Below are 23,899 nucleotides of genomic sequence, written 5' to 3'. Positions count from 1 at the left end.
TTTCACAGATTAGGCAGAAATGTATTAAACTCTAATGTGAAAAATGCAGGGCATATAATTTTAAAAGTTCTTAACTCATCAAAATGTTATTGGTATTCATCGCTGTTATTCCGTAGTTATAGAAACAAATGGTTGTAAAATTCTTTTTTTTTTTTTAATCAGAGTCTGTTGTTCCCTAACTTGTTAGGGAAAGCAGAAATCATGTTTGCTTCTATAAATCCTCCTGATGTTTTCAAAAGCAAAGTGTGCAAACCCAGCTAAGAGACCTGCAGAAAAAATGCAAAGACTGTGGCTAGTTCCTTATTACACGAGAACAGCAATTACTTAGTGAAATTAAAGAGTATTATCCACAGGAGTTTTCCTCTGAATTTACTGTAAGAAGATTTTCCTGATGATTCTAGCAGTTGTGTTGTCTCATACAAACTTTTTTCCCTACCCTGAGGTCTCCTCCACAATTATAATTCCATATACAGCTTGATTCTGTGTTAGTTTTATTTTTATTTAAAACACCTAAACTAGAAGCAAAAGCCAGGACTGTATTTGAAAGGTCCCTCCTCCTGCCTTTCTCGGAAAGCATTAAATGAGTTCAGGAGCCAATTTGGGGGGGGGGATTTTGTTTTTTCCTTCGATCCATAAACCATTTCAGGAGTGAGTAAGAGGGAGGGGGGGAACTTGATGATGTTTTGCCTGGAACGGTTGTTTCTGTATTTTAGATTTCATGCTCTCCCAATGCTGATTTCATCCCCAAACTCCTAATCCCTTTTGACATAGTAAATGACTGTGGAGATGGCTGCTTGGAGAAACAAAGACCAGAGTCTTCAGGAGGCTGATTAGCCTTAGGAGTGGTGGATAACATTTCGATATGTATAAATATATATATGGCCAACGGTGGGAAAAAGAGTCTCTGAAAAAAGTGCTCAGCCTTCTAATTTTCACCGATTTGCTTGCTGCAATTGAGCATTTAAAAAAAATCCTCTGTAGGATTGTTTAATCTGCCTGTCGTTTATTAGGCATTTAATTGGTGAATTGGCTAGTAACAGACTAAAAATTATTCTGTCTTCTGGAAAGTAGATATAAAATTGTATTTTTTTTTTCTCCCCCAAATGATTGCAGAACATGAAAAGTAGTTTTTACTGTTTGCAGCCATCAGTATTGACTAATGTGTAGCTGTTGAGCTTAGCTGTAATCAGAGTCAAATGAAAGGATTTATTTTAAGCAAGCAAAACAACCCTCTAAGTTTAGGAAATTTAAAGCTAACCCTTGAATTTTAAAAAATTCTACATGGCTTGAACGAATATTTAGTGTTATGAACCCTGTCATTCCTTGGTGAATAACTCTACAGCCACCTTAGCCATGAGTTAAAAGACCCAGTTCCAGACAAAACTGCTCACCTTCTTGATAGTAATTTAAATTTCTGGCTTTTTTATAGTATCATCACCAGGGCAAAGCCATAAGTTTGTGTGCAGCATAATTGTTGCTTTTTCTTGGGGACTTAGCTTTACTGTGGTGGATGTGAGCGAAGAGGCTGTTTTCATCTGTGCACAAGAAAAATTAAAAACCAAAAGACTGGGTTAGATGTGCCTGAAATGCTGCCTGCAGGTGAAATCTCAGAAATACATTGTTTGAAAGCAGTTCGTTTGCTTGCGTTTTAAATTTTCATGTGAGCCTCTTTTTTGTATTTTTTTTATTTCAATTAAAAAGGGAAAAACGAGGGAGGGAGTGCTCAGAGGCAGGAGGGCTTTGGGCCTTCTGGGTCAAGTTTTATGGCCAAAGATATAGCTGCTTACATACATGGTGAGTATCAAATAGAGCTGGGACTGCAGCTTTGGAGTAGTGGTGTAATACTGGAATTAGGAGAAAGTCAGAACCAAGAGCAGCCCAGGAGAGTTTGGGTAGGAGACATGGGCAAAGGAAAGGGTTCAAGTCTGGATTTGAGAGTGCTCTTGAGTTTGGATGGGTTTGTGATGGTCAAGGTGCCAAAAGCATCATTAGCTTATTTATTCTGACATCCTGTCATCTTGCACTTCCGCACGGCTCCCAGGCAGCCTCTGTCCAGGATGCGCATGCAGCACACATTCCATGGGCACAGACTGACTGTCTTCATGGCTCCTCTTGGACATGGGAGCCAGGGGACCACTGACACATGTTTCTTAAAACTCTGAGGGACCTGATAAAAATTTATTGTGCGTACAGAGCACCACTAATAATTGCTCAGAAATGAAGGTATTTGCTGGGGTAACCAGTTGTGGCTGTAAGGTCACCCCATCCTGCACCGGAGAAAACTCTGGACATCCTCAAAACGTCGTCTTCTAACTATTGTCAAATACTGATTGATTTACTTCTAAAAAACAACTACTGCTTTTTCTCTCCTAAAATTTATACAGACAGGGTTCACAGTTAACTCTTGGTGCTGCCTGTCACCATGTGGGGACCTTCAGCTGAGCATCACCAGCACCATCGCGCTGCTCACTGGCTGTCCCTGTTCCTTGGGTGCGTTCATGCTTGGGCATCAGCCAGATGAGCTGTCCCACGGCCAGCAAAACGTTACTGATTCAGGGTTGCGTGGGTTGCTCAGTGCTGACAGACCATGCACACAGCTTGGGGGTGCGTGTTTGGGCTTGCTCTGTGACTGGCTTAGGGTCGGTCATCCAGCACATCAGTTGAGGTACTAAGCAGCTCCCATGGTATCATAACTTTGGAAGGGCAGGGGATCTGATGATTTTAGCAGTTTTCCTTCAGTTAGAAATTAAAGAGCTCAGCAGTACTTCAAAGCTCAGGGGAAAAAAAAAAAAAAAAACCTCTGCCACATGCACTTGCTTCAAGACTGCTGCTTTAATCCTTTCTGAAGGAGGTGGTTTCTGCCTAAAATGTCTGTGGGTTAAAACAGATTTTTGTCAACTGTAAAGTCATCAGCAAAAAGTGCTATTCTGTCTTCCTTATGTAATAATCTCCCTGAGGACAAAATGTGTATGGCAGTCGTGTCGTTTGAGGAAAAAATTAAAATTCATCTTTTGGATTTTGTAAGAATTAAAATAAGATCCTTTTTGCGTAGGTTTCCATGTCTGTGTGCAGAGACTGGCAGGAAGGAAGATTGTAGGAGGCTGTTAGGTTACTGTGGCAATTAGTTGGCAAAAATTTAAAGCTAGGCTTTTTTTTTTGGACTACATTGTGTCTGAGTGCAGGGGCTCCGCTCAGCAGTGGCAATGGAAACTGCTTGATGGCTTTGAGCAACACTGGAAGTATCTCATTGCATGGTAGATGTTAATACTCCATTAAAAATAAACTCTGTGGAGGGCAAAATGGCATGCGCTCAGATTGGTGTTGGGGCTGATACAACTTGCTGATGCTAGAAGGTGTCTTGTGGCTGTTTAACATCATTGTAGCAAGAGATGTGATTTTTTTTATAGGTGTCTTGATAGCACTTGAGCAATCTCAGCACTAAACAGACCTTTCTGGGCTCTTTCTGTTTTTCAGACCATCACCTAACAACGATACTCAATAAAAGTGAAGTTCTCATGTATGCAAACATATTTACAGGTTCATGCTTTGGTACATGAATAACTTCAATTCACGCTTCAGAAAGTTAACCTTGCCAGTAGCTGTTCGTCCCTAGATGGGGAAACGGGGAAATACTGTTGTCTTCAGTACCAGCAAGGGACAGCATTGGTCAGGTTGCCCTAGGGATATATCCAAGATTCAGTGGGTACACTTATAATGGAAAAAGAACATGATTTGGAAAATATTACTCTGTATAATAGAAAGGGCAACCCTCTGTGCACATCCTTGCTTTTCCACCATTTCCTACAGTTATCAGCATCCGATCGAAAAATGCAAAATAACTTTCAAGCCCATGCACATGGGTACCCTGGCATGTACTGAAGGCACAAGAAGGTGTTCATCCAAGAGTGCTTGTGACAGGCTTTCTCAATCATAAAAGATTGTGGGTGTCTGCATCACGTTTAAGAAGCTCAGTTGCTTTGACTTTCTTCCTTACTGTAATTTCTGTTCTGCCATGTTTGTGCTGGAGCTGTTAGAGAAAGAAGCTACTACTTGCTCTCTGCTCAACTTTTAGTTGTCATCTTGATGTAGGAAATGGGGTGTTTGCAACCTTGTGTAGGTTTGGAACAGAAATTGGGTAGACCAAAGAGAGAAACCAGAGGAAAAAGGCCTTTTGCTGAGAAACCACAGGCCCAGACCTCTTGTTTCATTTAAATACTGGCCTTAACAGCCAATAGTTTTTGGATGCTAAGCAATTCAGTCCATTTTTTTAGTGAACAAAATGCCACAGGATGGGGAAACAGAGTTCAGAGAGAGGTGTATTTGGGTGGGATATTTGCATATTAAAGCTTTTTGCCCCATGTGACATCCCCAGCCTTTCATTATGGTAAATGAGAAGTGCAACAAGGAAGAAATAAATAGCTTTGCAGATTCTGCAAAGGCTAAAGGAGATATTTAGAAGAAGAACATGGAGACAAGTGCCACAAACTGAGGTTGCTGTTGGACAGGTTTTGCAGGTGGATTTGCAGCCCGTGCCAGATGCCCCGTTATTTTCTCCTTATCCCCTCAGTGCCCTGTATATAAAGCAAGATATGATCACAAATGGGAAATACAACATATGGCAACTCATTTCCCTGGTCAAGACTTGAGTCTGTTGATGAAGGAATTAAAAGACATCACTGAAAAAACTAACATAAAATCGACTTTAAAACTGCTGTGCAGCAGGGCAAGGTGATCTGCCAGTCAGGCTCATGCTTTGTAAGAAAATAGGAGATCAGCTTTGCTACTGTGACTGTGGAATAATAGTACAAGGTTTTATAATGGGTTTGTTCAAGATGGTTTAAGTGTTCCTGCATTTGTTTGAGAGCCAAAATAACATGTCTGCCATTGTTAAATTTTTGTTGCAGAACGGTAGTAATGCCCATTGCCAATGAATTTGCCCCAGATGTTGTGCTGGTGTCGTCTGGTTTCGATGCGGTGGAAGGTCATCCCACACCTCTTGGAGGATATAATCTCTCAGCAAAATGTAAGTTGTGGATTTACAAGAACAAAGATCCAAAGCTGGTGTAAATTGCTGCTGCCCTAGGGACTAAAGTATGGGGTTTACCTTTTAGGGTCTATCTTCAAATCTTTCATTTCAATGGCAAACTTTTCAGCCTTTTTCTTTGCATTTTCATGTGTTTTGTCACTGCACTGTATATATTTTGGTCTGGCCAAAGCCTTCATTTTCTTGAAGCATTGCATATTTCAATTTCGAGTGCAAATAAATTATATAAGGATGTTACCAATTTGTTTGTAGGTCTATCTCTGTGGAAGGCAGCTGCTGAGTTAGAGTTATGCTTGTTTTAATGCAAAATTGTAGAAAGGCAATGCCAGATGTAAACAGCGTACCCTGCTCTGAATGCTAGTAGAAGTTCATTTCTTCCTCCAGCATACCTAATTAAAAATTCAAGCTCAATATTTTTGTTCTCCACCTTTGAAGCTATCATACAGGCCCACAGGAATGTCCTTTTTGCTTTGGATCTGTGATGTTTTGCATTGCATCGGAGATGTGCTGAAGTTTTCCCCCCCTTGGTTATGCTGGGTTTATCTGGCACGGTTTCATTCAAGTCAATTGAGAAGACAGTTTTTCTTGCAAAAGGATTTTATTATTTTTTAAGAGTTTGCTTCAGCCAGGAAACTTATTCTCTACAGTGAACTTCAGAACCTCATAAGGTAGCTGAATCTATAAACTTTATATAAGAATAGAGTGAAATAGATTTACAAGAGACAAGTTATTTAAGATATCCAGAAACACTTTGTAATGAGAAGGTCTTGTTTACCTTCTTCTTGAATTTCCCGTGCTCTGCTACTCTCGCAAAACGGTTACGGGCTCAGCTGTGAATCTTTTTATCTGGCTGTTAATTTGCCAATTTGCAAAGGCGCTCACGGGGGTCACTGCAAAACAAAAAGCAGGGAGCGTGGATGAAGGGTTGAAATGCCTTGGGTTTTCTTTTGTTTGGATTTTTTTTTTTCCCAGAGGGAGAAGGTTGCTTTGAGGACACGTTTTTTAAATCCTTGCAGCTTGGTTCTGTTTTGTTTAAAGGGTAGAAATGTATTGTGTGTCATATGATCAAAGTCCCGGGTGCCCCAGGAATTTTTATAGCATATTATATAAGGGAAGAAACGTCTGTTAAGAACTAGATGTCAGATATCTCTGGGGCACTGTGATGCTGCTATCGCAACTGAAAGCACCGGCAGCAATTTTACTTATTTCCCCTTCCCCACCTCCCTCCCCCCCATGCCTCCCCCATGACTGCTCTGACTTTGCATCTTCCAAAACAGGGCAAAAAGCCACCTCCTTCTACCCTCTTTCCTTCCTTCCAAAGGAGATATTTGCTGCTACATATAATTCAGGGTGCTCAGGGGTGGTAGGGAGGGTGGCGGTGCCTCTTGCCTGGGATAAACTCCAGCAAAGCGCTTGTTGGGGAGGCACGGATCAGTCCTGCAGCACACACGGCAGAGCCGGTCCAGCAGGGAACCATGGCTGGAATTCTGCAGTGAGCGTATTAAAATCCAACCTGGCTTATATTATGCATTGAGTCGTTTCAGATCCCTTGTGGTTTTTTAATATGATGTAATTCCTTTCTATAATTCTTTGATCCTTTGCCAGGAGCCTGATTCCAGCCGCAACCTTTGCCCTTCTCCTGCATTTCCTCTTTTCCCTTGTTACAGGCTTCGGGTACCTGACAAAGCAGCTGATGGGCCTGGCCGGGGGTCGCGTCGTCCTGGCCCTCGAAGGAGGCCATGACCTGACCGCCATTTGCGATGCCTCGGAAGCGTGTGTTTCTGCTTTGCTGGGAAATGAGGTACAGAGACAGGCAAAACCAGGGGCCACGACCTCCACCCTCTCATCTTGCAGAGTTGTGCAGTCATGGGGCTGAGTGTGGGCTTCTCATCTTCCAAAACAGTCATTGTCATTGTTTTGGGTCCTTTTGACACGTTGATGTACAGAGTGCATGCTTTATTTGTTTAAAAACTACCTGTGTTTGGCAATCCGTATCATAAGGATTGAAATAGCTAAGAATTGACTTTAGATTTATTCTTTATCCAAATAGTTTGCTGTGTGCTCTTTGGAAAGCAACCAATTAGTTTAATTTCTTCCTGAAGTCGTTGACCAAGCCTTCCCTTCTCTTTGCAGACCTCCTCTCTAGTGCTGCAGCCCCTACCTGCTGCATTGGGCAGCTTGCTTGATATTTGTTTTCAGTTGTATGTTTTCCTTGACATTATATTTTCTACCTTCTGCAAATTGCTGTGTCACAGAAGTTGGCTGGCAAGGCCAGGGTATTTGATTGCAAGATAAGAGCAAGACAGAGAAGTACACCAAGGAAATCTACTTTTTGGTTTCCAGGGCGGCCAGGGTATTTTCCTACAGAGACAGATACTTTAGCTTTTCTGCCTTCCCCCCCACCCCACCTTTTAGTGTCAGTGGGATTAAGGAAGAAGTGATTCAGATTCCTTGTGACCATCCTCCTTGATGCAGCCTGGCTATCAGCATCTGCTCTAGCTGGCACTGAATGAGCAACTCACGCCTACATTTCTTCCAATGCGGTTGATAATTAAAAAAAATTGGAGTGGTGGCATTTGACATGTCTTTGGGCTCGGGGAGTTCAGGGTCATGTACTGCAGAAACAGAGCAGCAAGAAAATACAGAAATCTATTATCGGCAGTGAAATCCCAGAGTGGGGCTCTGTGCATCTGCTATGTCTGTACCTTTGCATACGATTCTGTTCAAGAAGCATATTTCTCTGTAATTTTGGGGCTTTTGAGTATGAGCAACTGGTTTGTTTGTGTCGAGCCTCCCTCCTTCTGCTACATTCCTCTTTTTTGGACACCTTTTCTCCACATGGAGGATGACCACTTTCCAAATGGTTGAGTCTTGGATGGACACAGTAGACTGCAAAAGTGCCTTGCATGAATTTTCCACCTCACGCAGAGAAGCAGCTGCTTTCAGCCTGCAGCCCTGGGCACAGTCCCTGCTCGGTACCTGCTGTGGGTGTCATGGTATAGCAGGGGCTCTGGAGCTGTTCAAAACAATCATTCAGGATTGATAGCATGAATTAAAACAACAGCACAGTGTGATTCCTTGGGCTACATATAGCTAAAAATTTCAGCCTTGGGGGAAAGCAACCACAGTGATTTGAAGTTGGTGGTGGCTGTGAAACCTTGGGCAGTATTAATGGCTTGGCTAGTGTGTTCGAATGTTTAGGCTGCCTCTCTAAATAAGAGATTGCCCTCAGTACCTTGTGGAAATGAGCAAATATTGAAAGGCTAGAATAACAGGACATGAGGAGGCTCCTGAGATGATCTCTGGTAGAGCAGACTTCTGAAGGCAGTGGTTTCTTCCACAAAGCAAGAGGTCTGCCTGCCTGTCAGATGGTGAAGGAAGGAAAGTCCTCCTAAAGCTTTCCTCTGCTGTGGAGAGCACAACCAGCATCTCTCATCACCACCCTTTGTTGAAGAACCCCTTGGTGCAGGAGCTGAGGGAGGATGTGTGGTCAACATCTGAAGGTGCAGCACCACAGAGAGGAAAAGCCAAGCAGTACTTCAGCTCTGGGTCTGCTTCCAGTGGGAGCTGACTTCTGGGGATGGTGGTGAGCTGCCATGAGCAGACTTATTCTGACTCACAGCTGCAGTTCAGTGACCATAAGCCTTTCTCAGGTCTGGGTAGTTGGAGTAGGGAGCTTGGATCTGCACAGAGGTGCGTATCACCTTTGTTTGCTGGCTCTTCCACCGTTTTGTAGAACTGCTCTGTCTTGCAGTATCCACACTCCACACAAAGGACAACAGTGCCTGGGGAAACCTGACTAACCAGTCTAAGAGATAAACAGCTGGGATTCATCAAAAGCATCTGCTTCAATCATCCAGCATCCCATCTCCAAGCATCCAGAGAGCATCTGCTCCTTGTGCTTGGCCAGGCAGTTCTGATAAGGCTCTCAGCATGGGTAACTGATCCAGCATGCCAGCCTGCGCTCAGCCCTCGGGACAGCTGAAAACTCCAGAGCCAGCTGCTATGTCAGCATGGAAGCAATGGAGTTTTTATTGCAGCACCCGTCTTTCTTAAGCTGACAGCTGACGGCACTGTTGTCACCACAGACAATTCCTCTAGCTCCATCCACCTTTGGGTACAGTTGGCTCTAATGGCAGGATACACTTTGAAGGGGAGGCAGAGGAAATGACACATGAAGATTGTCATTCCTCTTGCTTAACATGCTCCTGCGATGCAGGTGGGTGACCACAATGTGGTGTAAGGATCTGTGTGCAGATAAGCACTCGACCTGAGCCACGAATGTGTTTGGAAGTGCAAGGGTTTGGGGATATTTTAGCACTCACAATGGCTTGGATGTTGTCAGCTGCCTGAGTGGTTTCATTTAGCAGAGTGAATATTGATCCTTAAAGGTAAAAAAACATTTATATTTTTAATCACCGAATCAGGACAGCTATAAGACACTTTAAAATACTTAAAGATGGACCTGTTCTCACTTTTCCTAGGTGGGCTATAAGGCTGCGCAGATATCATCGTAATGTTCTCTGACTTACCCGCACATCAAAAAGCAGGAAACACTAGTTTTATCAAGGTCTTTTATAAAATCTTTTTAATGCAAGGAAGTTGGAGGGAACTGCTGTTGCTTTGTCCCATGGCCCTTTGATGAAGTTTGATATACAGCGTGTTAGACGATTTTGCATGTGTGCACATAGACAGCCAGCTGCGGCCGGCGACGGGCTGCAGGGAGGTTTGCTGCCTGAAGAGCAGTGCCGGAGTTACACAGGGAAATGGTAGGAAATGAGGGGAGCAGTGCCAGTCCCCAAAGCATCTGTGTTCACCGGTGGAGATCAAAACTCCCACTTTGGAAAAAGCGTTATGCAAAGGCAAGAGCCATCTTGTTCCCAACTGTCTGAGAAATTAAAACAGAGCTTTAGCTTTGCAGCAGATTATTTTAATGCGAAATGAGTTAGTGCCGGGCAAGGTTGCTTGAAAATATATGTACATTGCTTTAGTTACAGATTTAGTTGTGCAAAACTAACCCGACTTCAGTTGAAAAATCAAAGGTAGGCGTAATGCAGGGAAGACCTGACGATGATAATTTAGACCAGTAAGCCACCATTCCTCTCCCATTACTTAAAGCAGCCCCTGACAGCAGCGTGTGAGCAGTGCTGGAGGGCAGGGGAGGCAGCAACCATGCAGATCTGCTCACTCCATCATGGGCATCACCAGCCGTTACCCTTCAAACCAACTTCTGCCCCATGGCAAATGCTGCTTGTGAACTATCTGTTCCCAGGGAGCAATGCTGCTATTTAAGCGCTGGAACATCAGTAGGATTCGCTGCCCCAGGGTAAGACCCATGCCAGGACCATGCCTGGAGCAGGGTGGGAGCTCCTGTGCCGCAGGAGCTGCAAACGGTGGGCAGAGAGATGGGAAGCACGTGCTGGGATACGTGGTCCTGGAGCTCAGCAGCACTCACAGTGCGGCCTGTCACTGCTACAAATGCTTTGTCATTTTTCACGCAGAAGTAGTGGAGGTGTGTCTGGTGTCAGACTCCAGACGTCCCAAATAAACAAGAAGGTGATAATAAGCAGTTGCTTTAAAACCTTTGCCTAATGCCCTTTTCCAGGAGAGCAATGGGTGAGGCTGTTGTCTGTGAGTGTTATTTCAGGTGGAGGAGTGTGCAATGGAAACGATTCACACGTGTGGCCGGGCTGCCTGATGTTGCATGCTTTATATCAATATCAACCGAGAGGTGTTAGAAAGCTCTTACTTAAAGATTTGTCCAGGAATTGCTTTTGCCTTCACTTAATGTCATACAGAAGCCAGTTTGGGCCAGAATTATTTTTGGAGTGGAGAATTTATAAAAAGTGCAATCTGTAATTATTAAATCTGGAACAGAACAATTTCTAGTCCTCATGAAGGAGGACTAGACTATCAAATGGCTGCCATGTGGTCGCAAGAGCAGATCTCTTGGCTTTGAACAGAAGTTGCAGTTAAACTTTGCTGGGGATTTGTTTGTTTGTTTGTTTTTAAACTGTTAAACTGTGGCTGCTTCTTTGCTGGGTAGTATCCCTGGATGGGCCTTGACCAGCATTTTTAGACATAGTTAACAGCTGTGGACATCTCTTGTTTTGGATACCCAACCTTGGAGGTCTGTGACAAATTCACATTCTTTGTTGAGATCCTGGGGGGGTTGGTGTGGGAAGAAAGAAAAAAAAAAAGATGGGTTTGGAGAGCATCAGATCTGCTGAAAGTTTTTTCTTGAGTATTTAGTTGGCTGTGAGGTGTCTTAAGCTTGTGTGAGTCTAATCCAAGCCATTGTCCATGTACGTGAGCCAAGTAGAGCTGCTCTGCTGGGGCATCCTTACCTACCAAGCAGACACCCCTGCTGTGCCAGAGGAAACCAATATTCTCCCCAGTGTCATCTGTTGAAAGCAAATAACCCCATCTCCTTCCCTTGGAAGACCTTTTTATAATTTTGCATTATTTTTCTTTTTTTTTTTTTTTTTTTATTTAATAAATTGGAAGATCTGTGCTGCAGATCTGCCTCCTTTCCTGGGAAGGCGTGCTGGTGCTGCAAAGGGAGGCAGCCCTAACTCCTGCCTGCTGTCGAAGCCATGCCTGCACAATATTACTGTGCTGCAGCCGCTGCCAAAGGATGGCAGGAGCCACATGAATGTATCTTAGGGTCTTTGCTGGCTCTTCAGGGAAAACAACCCAACAAACTAATTCATAAGGGGCAAAGGGGACAGTTTTACCTTTTCAGAGGACAGTCATCTCAAGGTGAGAGAGGTAACCCAATCAAAGAGGATGTTCTCTTCTTGGGTTTATTTTTTAAAGGAAAGCAAATAAAAACTAAACCCGCCAGCAGTGCTGTCAGGGGCCTTCCTCTGGGAGAGGACATGCATGCTCCCACTGCAGAACAGACTTTGCTGGGGATGGGACCCTGTGGTCTTGACGGAGGAGGGTGTTCGAGGCTCATTGTCTTTACTGATGTTTTCTGTCACCAGAAGAGCCACGGCTTGCTGCTCTGCGGCACCCACCTCCCAGGCGAGCAGGGTAAAAAACACCACGAAGAAGGATGCAGTTTTCAGGGTGTTAATCTAATTTCTCTTTTTCTGTACTGACCAAAGATTGTTGGGGCTGGGATGGATTCGGGCAGAGCTTTCTATCAGGAGAGAGGAAAATGTCTCCCAGAAAATAGGAAGAAACTCCATCAACCAAGAAGAGGGCATTTATCTTGCTCTCCTCTTTTTCTCATTCTTACACCTTTCCCCTGCCCTGGCTGCCGGAACACTTCTGTGCCTCTAAAAAGAAGTGGGAAAAGCGATGTCCTTCATTGCTGAAGGGAGCTGTGGAGTTATTGTCCATCGGTCACCATACGTGCATTTGTCCATGCCGATGCAAAGGTGAACTGGATCCCCTGGTAGTTCTGTAATCTCCTGACTGCAAACCAAAAGGGCAACTCTCTCCTGCGTAGTAGGAGAGCTTGCATCCAAAAACAAGCCATATATGCATGCATCTAGTTTGGACGTTAGTTTTCTATATAGCAAGTCTCAGGTCTGCAGAAGCTTTTTGCTCTTGAGTGCTGAGGAATAGTTTTCTTTCTTTATTTAAAACAGCTGTGCTGATCAAAGCATGGTCTCAGTGGTCCGCACTACCACTGATAGCCAGCACTGCTCAGTCGACAGAGGTGTGTGCTCCCAGACTGATACAGCTGACATCTCCTGGGACCGCTAATGGAGATGTAGCTCTGGTGGCAAAACCACCTCCTTGCTGGGACAGCTTATTTCATGCCCATGGGCTGGAGCAGTCTATCCGGGCAGCAGCATGGGTTTGTCAGTGGGAACTGCATCTAAACCAGCACTTGGCCATTACAGTCCTGCAAGGCAACTGCATCGGCATCATACTGCTCCTATAGGTTTCATATACAGGCTTTTACAGATCCAGACCACAGAGCTTTGCTGGGGATGGACTGAGAGGAATAACTAGAGAAGGACTTAGAGGAGCTTCTTTAGAGTGGCATTTCCTAAGTCATCTCTCTCTAGCAAAATGAAGATACTCTTATTTGTCCCATGGTCCTTGTTAAGTTAATTGTTCTTAGTGCTTTGATATTTTATTGTTGTTAACAGCTGGTAACAAAGGCAGCGCTGCCATCGGGAGGGTGGGATGTATGTTAGAGCAAAACAGAAATTGTAAACATGCCATTTGCATTTACAGCATAAAAGCAGCCAAGCCCAGAAAGGTACCTGCTTGTTATGTGTATTTACACTGAACATTTTTGGGAGGCCTTCTGTGTCATCTTTCAACTTAAAATCTCAATGCCAGCAGTATGTTCTTATTGTCACCTTTTTGTATAAAGAGCAAAGGAAAGAAGCCAGCATCAAAAAGCCTGAATTTTAATACCCAATTATGAGCTCTACCAGTAACTTCAAGGCAATTTTTTTTTAAAGACTAACATACAGATCTTATGCTGCTCTGCCCTGGCAAGAGGAGCCCAGCAGCTGGTAAGAGGCATCAATGGTGACTGAAGTTATAGTCATGCTGAGTGTGGCTTTAAAGCAGTGTTTTGCTGCTTCCCTGTACCAAAATTAGGCTATTTATTCCTCGGGTACAGATTTTTTCAGTTAAGAGTTAATAAAAACATTGCATTAGGTATTTAGAAGAATTAAAAAGCTACCCCTTTTATTTCTTTAGGGAAAACCAGAAGTGTGGCTGTTACCGTATTTTTAAGTCCCTTTTATCTGCACATTGTTTTGTTTTAATAGTGAAAACTTTGCAAAAATGTAGATCTGAGCGATAGTTTAAAAAAGATCCTTTGTAAAAGCAGCCAACATCTCTTGCCTTATTTTTCTGGTGTGTAATAGTGCATCTTCATAGTGTGCATCAATGGCTGCAGGCAAGTAGACCCTGTGCTGCATGGCTGCTGAGCCTGGTGGAGCTGCAGCATTTTGTGTTGTGGAGGAGCATCAGGCTGCAGGAGGCTGCACTGAGTATCACAAGAGCACTTAGAAAGTTTGTGTATTTTGGATATTTCACCAAAGGCAGATAATAGGAATCAGGAGAGTGGGGTGGAGGCTTGATATGGCAGAGCCACTTCCTAATTCGCACTTAATGCCTGGTCTCTAACTTGAGATAACATTTGTTCTGTGTTCCTCTCTCTTTCCAGCTTGATCCTCTTCCAGAAAAGGTTTTCCAGCAGAGAGCAAATGCTAATGCAGTGCATTCAATGGAGAAAGTAATCGAGATACACAGTGAGTATAGCCCTGTTCACCCAGCTGGTTCCCTGTTGGGTTGCCCTGTGAGACACCTGTTTGACTTCTCCATCATCCTGGCAACTCCATGTTCCCTCATCCTAGTTTACAGGTGGTCACTGCACAGTGAACTGGATTTGTGCAGCCACAAGCTGGTCTTACTGTGCACGTGGTAGCGGATCAAGCAATGCATGGGGAACAGTCCGTTCAGGGAAACACTGGCACTTGAGGAGGAATTATATTAAAAGCTTTAAAATCTCTGTAAAGGACAGGCTGTCCCACACTTAGAGTGTGCCCCCATCTCTTCAAAAGCAATTCAGGTATATCCAATTAACATAAGTCTTGTTGGGTGTTGTGGCATCCATTAATTAAGAATGGATAGGGATGAAAGTTAGAGTATTGCATGAAGTTGCTAAATTGTAGGTTTATTTAGCTGGGGAGGTTAAAATCATTGTGGTTGAAGCTTTCCTGGGGACATTCTTGGGGGATGGAGTGAAAGAGCCTGCGTAACATGTGGATCCCACCACTAGGTCCTGACACCTTCCTGCTTTAAACATTTGTGGTCTAAAAATGGAGGGGGCTAGTCTCCATTTTATAGGGCAAAAATGGAGCTTAAAAGATGCCAAAGCTTCCCCCCTGCCCTGCCCTGAAAAATGCCCAGTGGTTTTAGAAATTTGAATTCCATTTCCAGAAGCTGCTCTGTAGACTGAGCGCTCAGCACCAGTGTGATACCTCAGCAGCACCTTGAGCCAGCCAGTGATTTTTTTTTTTTTTTTTTTCCCCCCCCTTAAAATGAGCACAGCAAACTAAAAGGGGCTTGGAGTAAGACCCTCAGATATGCTGCCCAATACAGGAGAAACAAAGATGTTTGAAAACAAGTCCCTCCTCCCCATCTGCTGGCCTCACTGTACAGGTTCTTGCTTTCAGGCTTTTTGCTGTGGCTTCTTGGGTACCAGCAAATGTGTTGTGTCCTGCCTGGGAGCCAAGAGAACATCTTTTGTTCTCTCCCTCTGAAGCTTTCTCTATGCTCTTTCCACTGAAAAAGGGTGGCAAACTACCAACATCCAAATAAATACAACTTAGGCTTCTTTAGTCTTAGGTGATTTGCCCACAAAAAGAACATGGCAATTAGCAACTGAATGTGGATATCCAGTCCAAATCTGGACTGCATCCTTACCTCTCACGTATTTTTCCTTAGGTCTAAAAGTTTCTGAGGGTTTTGAAGTCAAAAAGGAAATGTCATTATTTTGGGGCACCTAAGTGTCCTGTTTCGTCAAGACAGAGGGATGCTGTACATCTCTGTGCAGCTTGGATCCTCACCTCCAGCACCCTTTGTGCATTTGTCCTTTTAAATCCAGTTTCTGCCTCCCACCTTTCTTCCTTAGCCAAAGGAGAAGAGCATCTTTCATTGCGGGACAGTGATTCAGCCTCAATTTGACATCCTAGGTGTCCTTAAGGGATGTTCAGGTGCATGTTTATTGCTCTCAATACCTTTTGGATTTAAAACCTAGTTCTTCAAGACACAGCAGCATTGCAGCTCCACCTAGCATGGCATATAGCTCGCAGGGGTCTCTCTGGCCTCGCGTTGCAAGCTGGGGCTCCCTTGGCATGCATTCCCAGGAACCTACTTCCACCTGCAGCTTCCTCCACAGCCCTGGGACCTCGAGGTGGTCCCTGAAATTGAGAGTGAGTGCGGATCAAGGTTGCATGTTGCATAGGCATGATGAGTCTTCCCCAGGCAGGTCTCAGCCATCTCTTGGGCCTAGGAAGGCAGAAGCACGGTGCTGGACCCGTTGCAGTGCAGATGCCCTAACTGCCTCTTCTCTCCCCAGGCAAGTACTGGCATTCACTCCAGCGTTACGCCTCCACAGTGGGGTACTCCCTGGTTGAGGCACAGAAGTGTGAGAATGAGGAGGCAGAGACAGTAACAGCCATGGCATCTCTGTCAGTGGGTGTTAAGCCAGCTGAGAAGAGGTGAGTTGTTTTCCTTCCCATTTATCATCACATCTTGGAGTCTGCCCAGGGAGGAGGAGCCGTGGTGAGCAGCCTTCTGGGTTAATCCTCTCCTTTTAACCATTGCACACACATTCCCCACATCTCCTGCCTTCCGTGGGTTCTCTAATGACCTCCTGGGCTGCAGGAGAACAGCAGTGCCATGAACCCCATGTGTGACCTTAGTACAGTGCACTCTGTGCCTGACCCCTCTGCTCCAACCAGAGCTGAAGGTGGTTTTGGACTGTGAGAGGAAATTGATTTTGCTGCAAAAACGGTAACATTGCACAAGTGAAGACAGATTGTCTAAAAAACCTTTTTGGTGGCAAGTTTTAATTCCAGGTGAGCCAGCTGAGCACAACTGCCCGGGTGGGAAGGTGGTGGGAACCTAAGGTGTGAGACTTAGCACCACAAATTGTCCAACTCTGTCATGCTCAACCCTCTTTTCTCTCTTCCCCTACTTCCCATCCTTCTTGGCTGTGAAATCACTCAGACCCGATGATGAACCCATGGAAGAGGAACCTCCCCTGTAGCTTTCACCTTCAAGCTGGAGTTCTCCTGTCTGTTCGTCTTCGTCTTGAAGCTCTGCCAAGAAGCTTTCTCTTGTTACTCCTGCGTCCTGTCATGGTTTTTTCCAGAATACGGAAGGACAACCAGGTGTAAAACGAAGCAACCGAAAAAAATCTCTCCATATCTATATGCGTCTACAGTATATATTTGCCGAAAAAGAAAAACGCTGGTGAAGAGCAGTAAAGGACTGACATGATAGGCACTCTTCCTCTGGTCCTCACTGGGAACGGAAAGGGGAATGACGCCTATGAAGTCTTTGGCAGAGTTGCCAAAAAAAAAAAAAAACCCCACAAAGAAATCCCACAAAGATTGAACAACACATATGAAAATAAAACAAACAAACCTTAATGTAAAACTGGTGCTTACAATTTGATTACCCACAATTCAGCAATCTCCGCTTGAACCACTCGACCCATCTTGTAGTTTCATTTCTTGGATTTTTTAAATGGCTCTTGCCTGCCTGTGAGTCAACGACATTCTTGTCGAAACCAGAACAATGGGAGATGGTGTATTTTTAACGGGGAGGGACAGGGAAAGAGGGACTTGTCTTACATCTAAAGGAAAGGGAAAGAGAAGGGGGGGAACGGTAGCCCAGATGGAGTCGGCTTTATTGTCTCCAAAGCCATCTGAAGATGAGTTTGTGCCTTTTTTTTTTAATTGATGGATTTGGTGCAGCTGGATTTTCTGAAGTTTGAGGAACAATGCCTTAAGTAAAAAAAAAAAACAAAAAAAAACAAAAAAAAACCAAACAAAAAAACACACAAAAAAAACCCCCAACAAAACACAAAACAAGAAAAAACAAAACAAAACAGAAAAACCACAAAGAACACAGCAGTTCATGAATATTTTTCCTCTGGTTGGGAAAGCCAAAAACTGCCATCAGGAAGGAAGACTTTTTGGCTTGTGCTGGCATGATGGTGGGAAGCAGGCATCAGCTGAACAGAGCGTCTCCAAAAACTGTCTACAAGTTTGGATTTGTTTTGTTTTCTTTCATTGCTGTTTAAAAAAAAAAAAAAAAAAAAAGGAAAAAAAAATTAAGGTAGTTGCCAAGAAAGTGGCAAATACTGTTGGGTCTTTACTGTTGGGTCTTTGAAATTCAACCATTTTTAAAAACAAATTTGCAAATGTTTTCTCTCTTCTACATTATCTAGTAATTGAACTTATCAATTTGGTTGTTGAAGCATGTATTAGACACAAATGCAGGTTTAAGATTGGAATGCTTTTTATTAAAAGCAACTAGCATGAGATATTGCTTAAATTGTTAGGTATAAATATATATATATGTGCATAATGTATATTCCAAATGTATTCCAAGCTTAGAAACCAGATTCCTATGAATTACTGATAAAAATATTTATTATGCATTTATAGAAAAATATATGTAATAAATGCATACTATAACAGTAGCCATTGGAAGCTCCCTAGGGACAGATTTGTGAATTGAAATGTAAAAGGTGCTTTTGGAAAAAGATCCAGGTTGAAACTCGAGGACTTTCAGATGACAAGTTGGAAAGTTTTTCAGAAAGCCAACACATTAGCCACTGGGCAACTACCCTAAACATTTGTATTTTAATTTAAGGTTTTTAGTTGTGATCCTTTTCTAACAAAAAAAGAAAAAAAAAAGTTTTTTATAGCAAAGACTATGAATTTGCTGTTAATTTTTATATCGATATTTCACAAAACCCTAAAGAAGCCTTGTTTGTGTGACTCTGACATTTATTTTCTATTTGGCAGGTTTTGTTTCTGAATGGCAATAGCGTCTAAACCTTTTTTCCTCCCACTTTTCTTGCTTGTACGTTATTTTCCTTTTTTTTTCTTTTTTCTTTTTTCTTTTTTCTTAAGTCTTTTGTACAGTGAGCAGCTTTCTGCAGGCATAAGGAACTGTGGCAGATTGTCAGAGTTTATTTTTCAGAAAGGGTGCGTTTTATCGAGGAGGAGGGAATGTGATGGGCTCTTTTGTATAATGATACCACCGACTGTATATTTCCTCAGTTCTGTTATAGTAGCTATGTAAAGAAAATAAGGAGTTTTCTTACCTTTAACATAGTAGTATTCCAATGGGCGATGTCTTTGTCCTCCGCGCGGATCGTAGCGAGGATTACAGGCGGCTGCAGTAGCTGCCCACCACTGGGAAGGCTTGTTGGACACTCGTGGGACAGCTGGCATTTTTCTCTCCGCCGGACAGATGGACACGCAGACACGCACGCACACCTCCCCATGTCCTCTTTCTCTCTCTCTCTCTTTCTTTCCTCCTCTTCTTCCTGTCGCTGGTAGGGTTGGAGAGCTTTTCCTGAAGGTATTTTTTCCCCCCGAGGAGGTCATCGCCCTGCACCAGCTGGACCTTCAGCCTCGGCTGTTGCCTCCTGCAGACAGCGGGTGGGAGAAGCAGCAAAACCCTGCCACGAAGAGTTTGAGCAGCTTAGAGGAGACCAGATTGACACACGTGCCTTCTTACAGCAGTGTAGGATAGCACACACCCCTCGTCTGAACAACCAAGGGTAGCTTTTTTTTTATTACTATTATTTTATTCTGTTACGATGATGACTGACAGGGTCGCTTCCAGTAACTTATGGTTTTCCAGTTCTTGAAGCGGCCATTTTCATTCCATTCAGGACTCTCTCCCAGGAGGAATTTGAAGCATAATCATACATGTGAGCAAATGCAAGAGGCTTTTGTTTTATTCCGCAGTTTATAATGCAATTTAAAAAGCAGACACTACTGTATTTGAGTTTTGCAAACCCAAGTACGTGTTAAAATTACAAATAGCTTTGGTCACGTAGGACCATCCTCAGCATTTTCTAAAAATAATCTTCCCCTGTGAAAACACAACATACCTGGAGATGTTGTGGTTCGGTTTTTTTTCAACTGACCACTGTGCTGCTGTGATCTAAAATTAATCTGGCTGCCAAATCTGGTGACTGACTTTTTAAATTTTCCTTTTGCCGTGTACACGCTGTGGGTAGTAACCACGTTTACACGATTGTTTCTGTTGTCAGCTCTTCCCTGGCAGGTTTTTGTATTTCTCCTCTCGGTTGTGGCAAAGCTTTTTAGTTCATTTTTGTGTTCCTGAGAGCTGCTGGCTGGCCGTGCTGAGCCGGTTTCTTTTTAAAAATCAGAGGAGCTTGTCAGGATGCCACCTTCATTTCTTTCCATCATTTTGCTCAGCTTTTTGCCAGGGATGGAAAGATTTTTCCTGAGACGTCAGAGCTCGTCTCGTCCAAACTCCCAGCAACGTGCATTTGTTTCGCAGCGGCGCCCACTCCCTGGGTGAGGTTGGGACGCTCTGCGGGGCTGGTGCAGGCGTGGAGAGGAGGGGAAAGAGCCCTTGTTTTGTGGCTCGCTGGGTTTTTTTCACCTTTTGAGCCGTTAGATTCTTCATTTCGGATGACTTTGCCATAGGGCAGCTGCAACGGCGGGGCAGGAGCCCAGGATGCTCCTGCCATCCCAGTGCAGTGCTGCCCAGGGCATCCTTCATACCTGCTGGGAAAGAAAGGAGCATCTTTAAATCCTCTTTACAGAGAACTGAGGCCCAGTTTGCAGTACACAAATAATCATTGGGTTTTTTTGTTGGTTGGGTGGGGTTTTTTGGGGGTTTGGTTGGTGGTTTTTTTTTTTTACTTTCGATACGAAACATTCCTTTTTTTATTAGTCGCAGTCATGTATTCATTCCATTCTTCCTTTTGTAAACTTTTTTGGGCCCACGTCTTTTATGGGCATTGATATATATAAATATATATATAAATATATATGAATATATTTTTTTAAGTTTCCTACACCTTGAGGTTGCATGGTCTGTAAGGTTGGCATGTCTTTATATTGTATACAGATTTTGCACGCCAAACTTGGCAGCTTTGACAACAAAAAAAAAATTGTGGTTTGGGGTTTTTTTTTGGGGGGGGGGAGGGAGGTGGTGTTTTGTTTTTTTCCTTTCGTGGCATTTGCGGAGACTAAAGGTTGGGACGTTGTTGTCACACACACACACACGCACCCATACATGCACCCACACAGCTACACGCAAAGGAAGGAGAGTGGGAACATTTTTTGCGTCTTACTGAACTTAATAAGAAATCGTGCTTTTTATTGTTAAAAAAAAGAGTAAATAAAAAGGACTACTTAAACATTTCTCATTTTAAGAAGAAAAAAAAAAGACATTTATCTAGCACTTGTGACTTACCAATAATAGAGTTTATTGTATTTATGTGGAAACAGTGTTTTTAGGGAAATTATGCAGAACACACGAAGTAAACTGCCTGTGTCGTCATTTTTTTTTTCCTTTTAATTTGGGTTGGTATTTTATTTTGATTTCTCGGCTGGGTGGGGAGGTTGGATGCAACCCTTTGTCAACACACATAGTCATTAATTCTAAGGAGATGAATGACGAGGACTTTAAAGAGTTAACTCTTCAGCACAGCTGTGTTAACTTTTTAAAAATTACTTTTACATGATGTATTATTGCTAGGTTTCACTTTAAACAGTCGTGTACTGTGCAACACTGTGGTTTAAAACGAGACTTTACATCAAAAGGAAAACATGTTTCTTCATTGTCATGAAGTTGAGCTCGTTCTCAGCTCATCTTCACTTTGTCTTTGATATTGATGAAAAAGTATCCTATTGAAAGAAAATAAATTAACACTTTTCTGTGCTCCATAGTGGAGGCGCTATTTTCCAATTTATGAGGATGACAAACTTATATATATAATATATATATAAAAGTGGGGGGGAGGGGTTGAAACATTATTCACCCAAGAGCTTATTACAGATATGTAGTATCAAAAAGTTGTAACTATATTATATTCTACTTTATACCTATACATGCTCAGTATGACGTCACCATTGGTAGCAGCTACCGGTTTACGCTGTAATTTAGACACAATTTCACTCTTATTGTATGGACCCTACTTTAAGTGATGGTAGCATTCTTTGTGCTAAATTTTCTGACGGTCCTTTCTTTTACTTGGTGGAGTTGGAATATTTTTCTCATTCTTGTTTTTGTTTGGGGTTTTTGTTCTGGTTTTTTTCTCTTTTCTTTTATCTTTTTTTTACTGGCCAATGGTGTCTTTCTCTGACAGTACCAACTTCAATTTCAACTTTATTAGGAGTCCAGTATTTTGTACCACATTATGACAACTTGTTATTCTTGTGGTGTAAATAAAAAGAAAAAGTTAATTATAGTACCACCTTGGTTTCTTTTGCTGATCTTTTCATCTGGTGCCTTCAGTGTAATGTCATATTTCATCCACTTTAAACAAAACAGTTTCTTGGTGTCATGGAAGGGGGTCTCAGTGCCAGAGCAGCTTTTTGGTCAGAAGATACCCGTGTGTATGTCAGGATGTCCATGGTAGGAAAATTGTTAAGAGTTTCTGCCTGCTTTCCCTGCTGCTCCAAGATGCGTGTTGACAAGTGCCTGCATGTAGGGATTGTAGAATAAAAAAAAAATGATCTCCCACTGAAATTGGGTTTCCAGCAAGAAGTCTGTGAGAACAGCTGAATTTCCCCCAAAAGCCAGCACCAAGTGAAAACCAGGAAAATCAATGGAGGGAAAAACTGACATTTTGCGTCTGGCTCTGTTCTGCCTCGTGGAGTTTTTAGTGCTTTACTTTGCTGTAGCCCAAGCACTTTGAAGACAGCTGGGTCTTCAACTGGGTCTCAGGCCAGTTCAGTAGGGATCAAGATGTGAGTCCCAGAGATCCTTGTTGCTGTTTAACACAGTGCCTGTATCTGCAGGGCTGTGGTATGTCCCCCCTCCAGCAAATGACCTTCACCGCCAGGGTAAGTCCCTTTTCTCTGCCTGATTGTCCAGTTCTGCTCTGCCCAGTTGTGCAGGCTGGGTGGGAGGCTCTCCCACAAACCCACAGTTCGTGCCTATGCCACATTGGGGCACGTCCTTCACATTGCCCACGTTGTCCATGGCTCAGGAGAGGTTCTCAGTGTTGCCCTCCAGTTCAGATGGGTTAAGAAGATCCTTTTTCTCCCGTGGTCTCACTCAAACGTGATTTCCTTCTATTTAGCCTCTATCATGCCTGGAGCCCACTGAACCATCTAAAATCAAGCTTCTCTATGTATGTCAACTGGAAGTGTCCTCTGATTACGAGGCAACCGGCTACACTTCAGTTCTGATATCCTTTCGCTGTCTCCTTCCTGGATGGAGAAGACAAGTCCTTGGGGCTCCCATTTAAGCTAAGGCTCGTGTACTTCTGCAGAGTGGACTTACACATCCATTGTATGTGAATTGCTGCAGAGCAACCCGGGCATGAAAGAGAACAAGCCTGATGCCATCTGCCCTGGAGAGCAGCCTTCAGCTTAGTGTCCCAGCCTGTGAGTAGTTTATGAAGCAGGGAGGAGGAGTCAAAGAGAGTCTAGGGACTAGCTCATGGCTTTGGTGTCTGTTACGCCATTGGCAAACCTAAGCCATTAGCCAAGGATAAAATCACTTTTCCTACTACGAGACTGGATACTCACTTCTTGCTCGTGTCAAATGAGCCTTCCATGCTCAGGCGTCATCTCCATGGACATTGCATTAGCCCAACTGCTCAGCAGGGCAGTGCAAGGAGCTGGGGAGTCTGCTGGGCTGTATGGATTGAAGGTAGAAATAGCAGATTGATGTTTACGGTCTCTGCCGGGCACCTTGTGGAAGGTGTAGGGGAGAGCACACAGGAAAAACTTGTGATGTTGGGAGCATCGCTGCCACCCCACGTGCTAGCTGCTGTCCTTTGCATGTGTGAAGAGTATCATCCATCAAGGTGCTCTGAGAGGCTCAGACCCCAGAGTAGGAAGGCCAGGGTGAAGTTGCAAACCCACAGTGGGTCCATGGTGCACAGGGACGAGGCTGGCTGGATGCATATGCCTCTTGGCAAAAGAGGCAAAGTTGTTCATGGCCAAAACACACCTAAGCCATTGCGCTTAAAGATGACAAGAGGACCAGAACAGTGATCCCATGCAATGTCCTGTTCACATGCGAGGGCAATGCATGAGCCCTCATCCCTGCCCATGGCAGCAACGGTGGCACCACCCCAAGGGACAGCGAGCATCGCCTGTTGCTCTAGCTGTAGCCTAGGAAGGT

General features: G+C 43.6%; 1 protein-coding gene and 1 pseudogene across 2 annotated transcripts in view; both read left to right on the top strand.

Annotated features, from left to right (window-relative positions):
- The window catches only part of HDAC4 (histone deacetylase 4), a 120,720-nt gene extending 103,918 nt beyond the window's left edge, over window positions 1–16,802 (top strand). For both annotated transcript variants that reach the window (XM_075710041.1, XM_075710040.1), the window contains exons 20-24: window positions 4,905–5,023; window positions 6,712–6,845; window positions 14,193–14,277; window positions 16,110–16,251; window positions 16,763–16,802. In XM_075710041.1, coding sequence (XP_075566156.1) covers window positions 4,905–5,023; window positions 6,712–6,845; window positions 14,193–14,277; window positions 16,110–16,251; window positions 16,763–16,802 — 520 coding nt within the window. The remainder of the gene's footprint in view (window positions 1–4,904; window positions 5,024–6,711; window positions 6,846–14,192; window positions 14,278–16,109; window positions 16,252–16,762) is intronic.
- Window positions 16,803–20,017: 3,215 nt separating this feature from the next.
- On the top strand, window positions 20,018–23,143 carry LOC104030588 (uncharacterized; annotated as a pseudogene).
- Window positions 23,144–23,899: the final 756 nt, after the last annotated feature.

This window comes from Pelecanus crispus, chromosome 5, assembly GCF_030463565.1.
Source record: "Pelecanus crispus isolate bPelCri1 chromosome 5, bPelCri1.pri, whole genome shotgun sequence".
In the NCBI taxonomy this organism is placed as follows: domain Eukaryota; kingdom Metazoa; phylum Chordata; class Aves; order Pelecaniformes; family Pelecanidae; genus Pelecanus; species Pelecanus crispus.
Note: the sequence above shows the minus strand (reverse complement) of the source record. Positions and strands in the feature narration are given on the sequence as shown.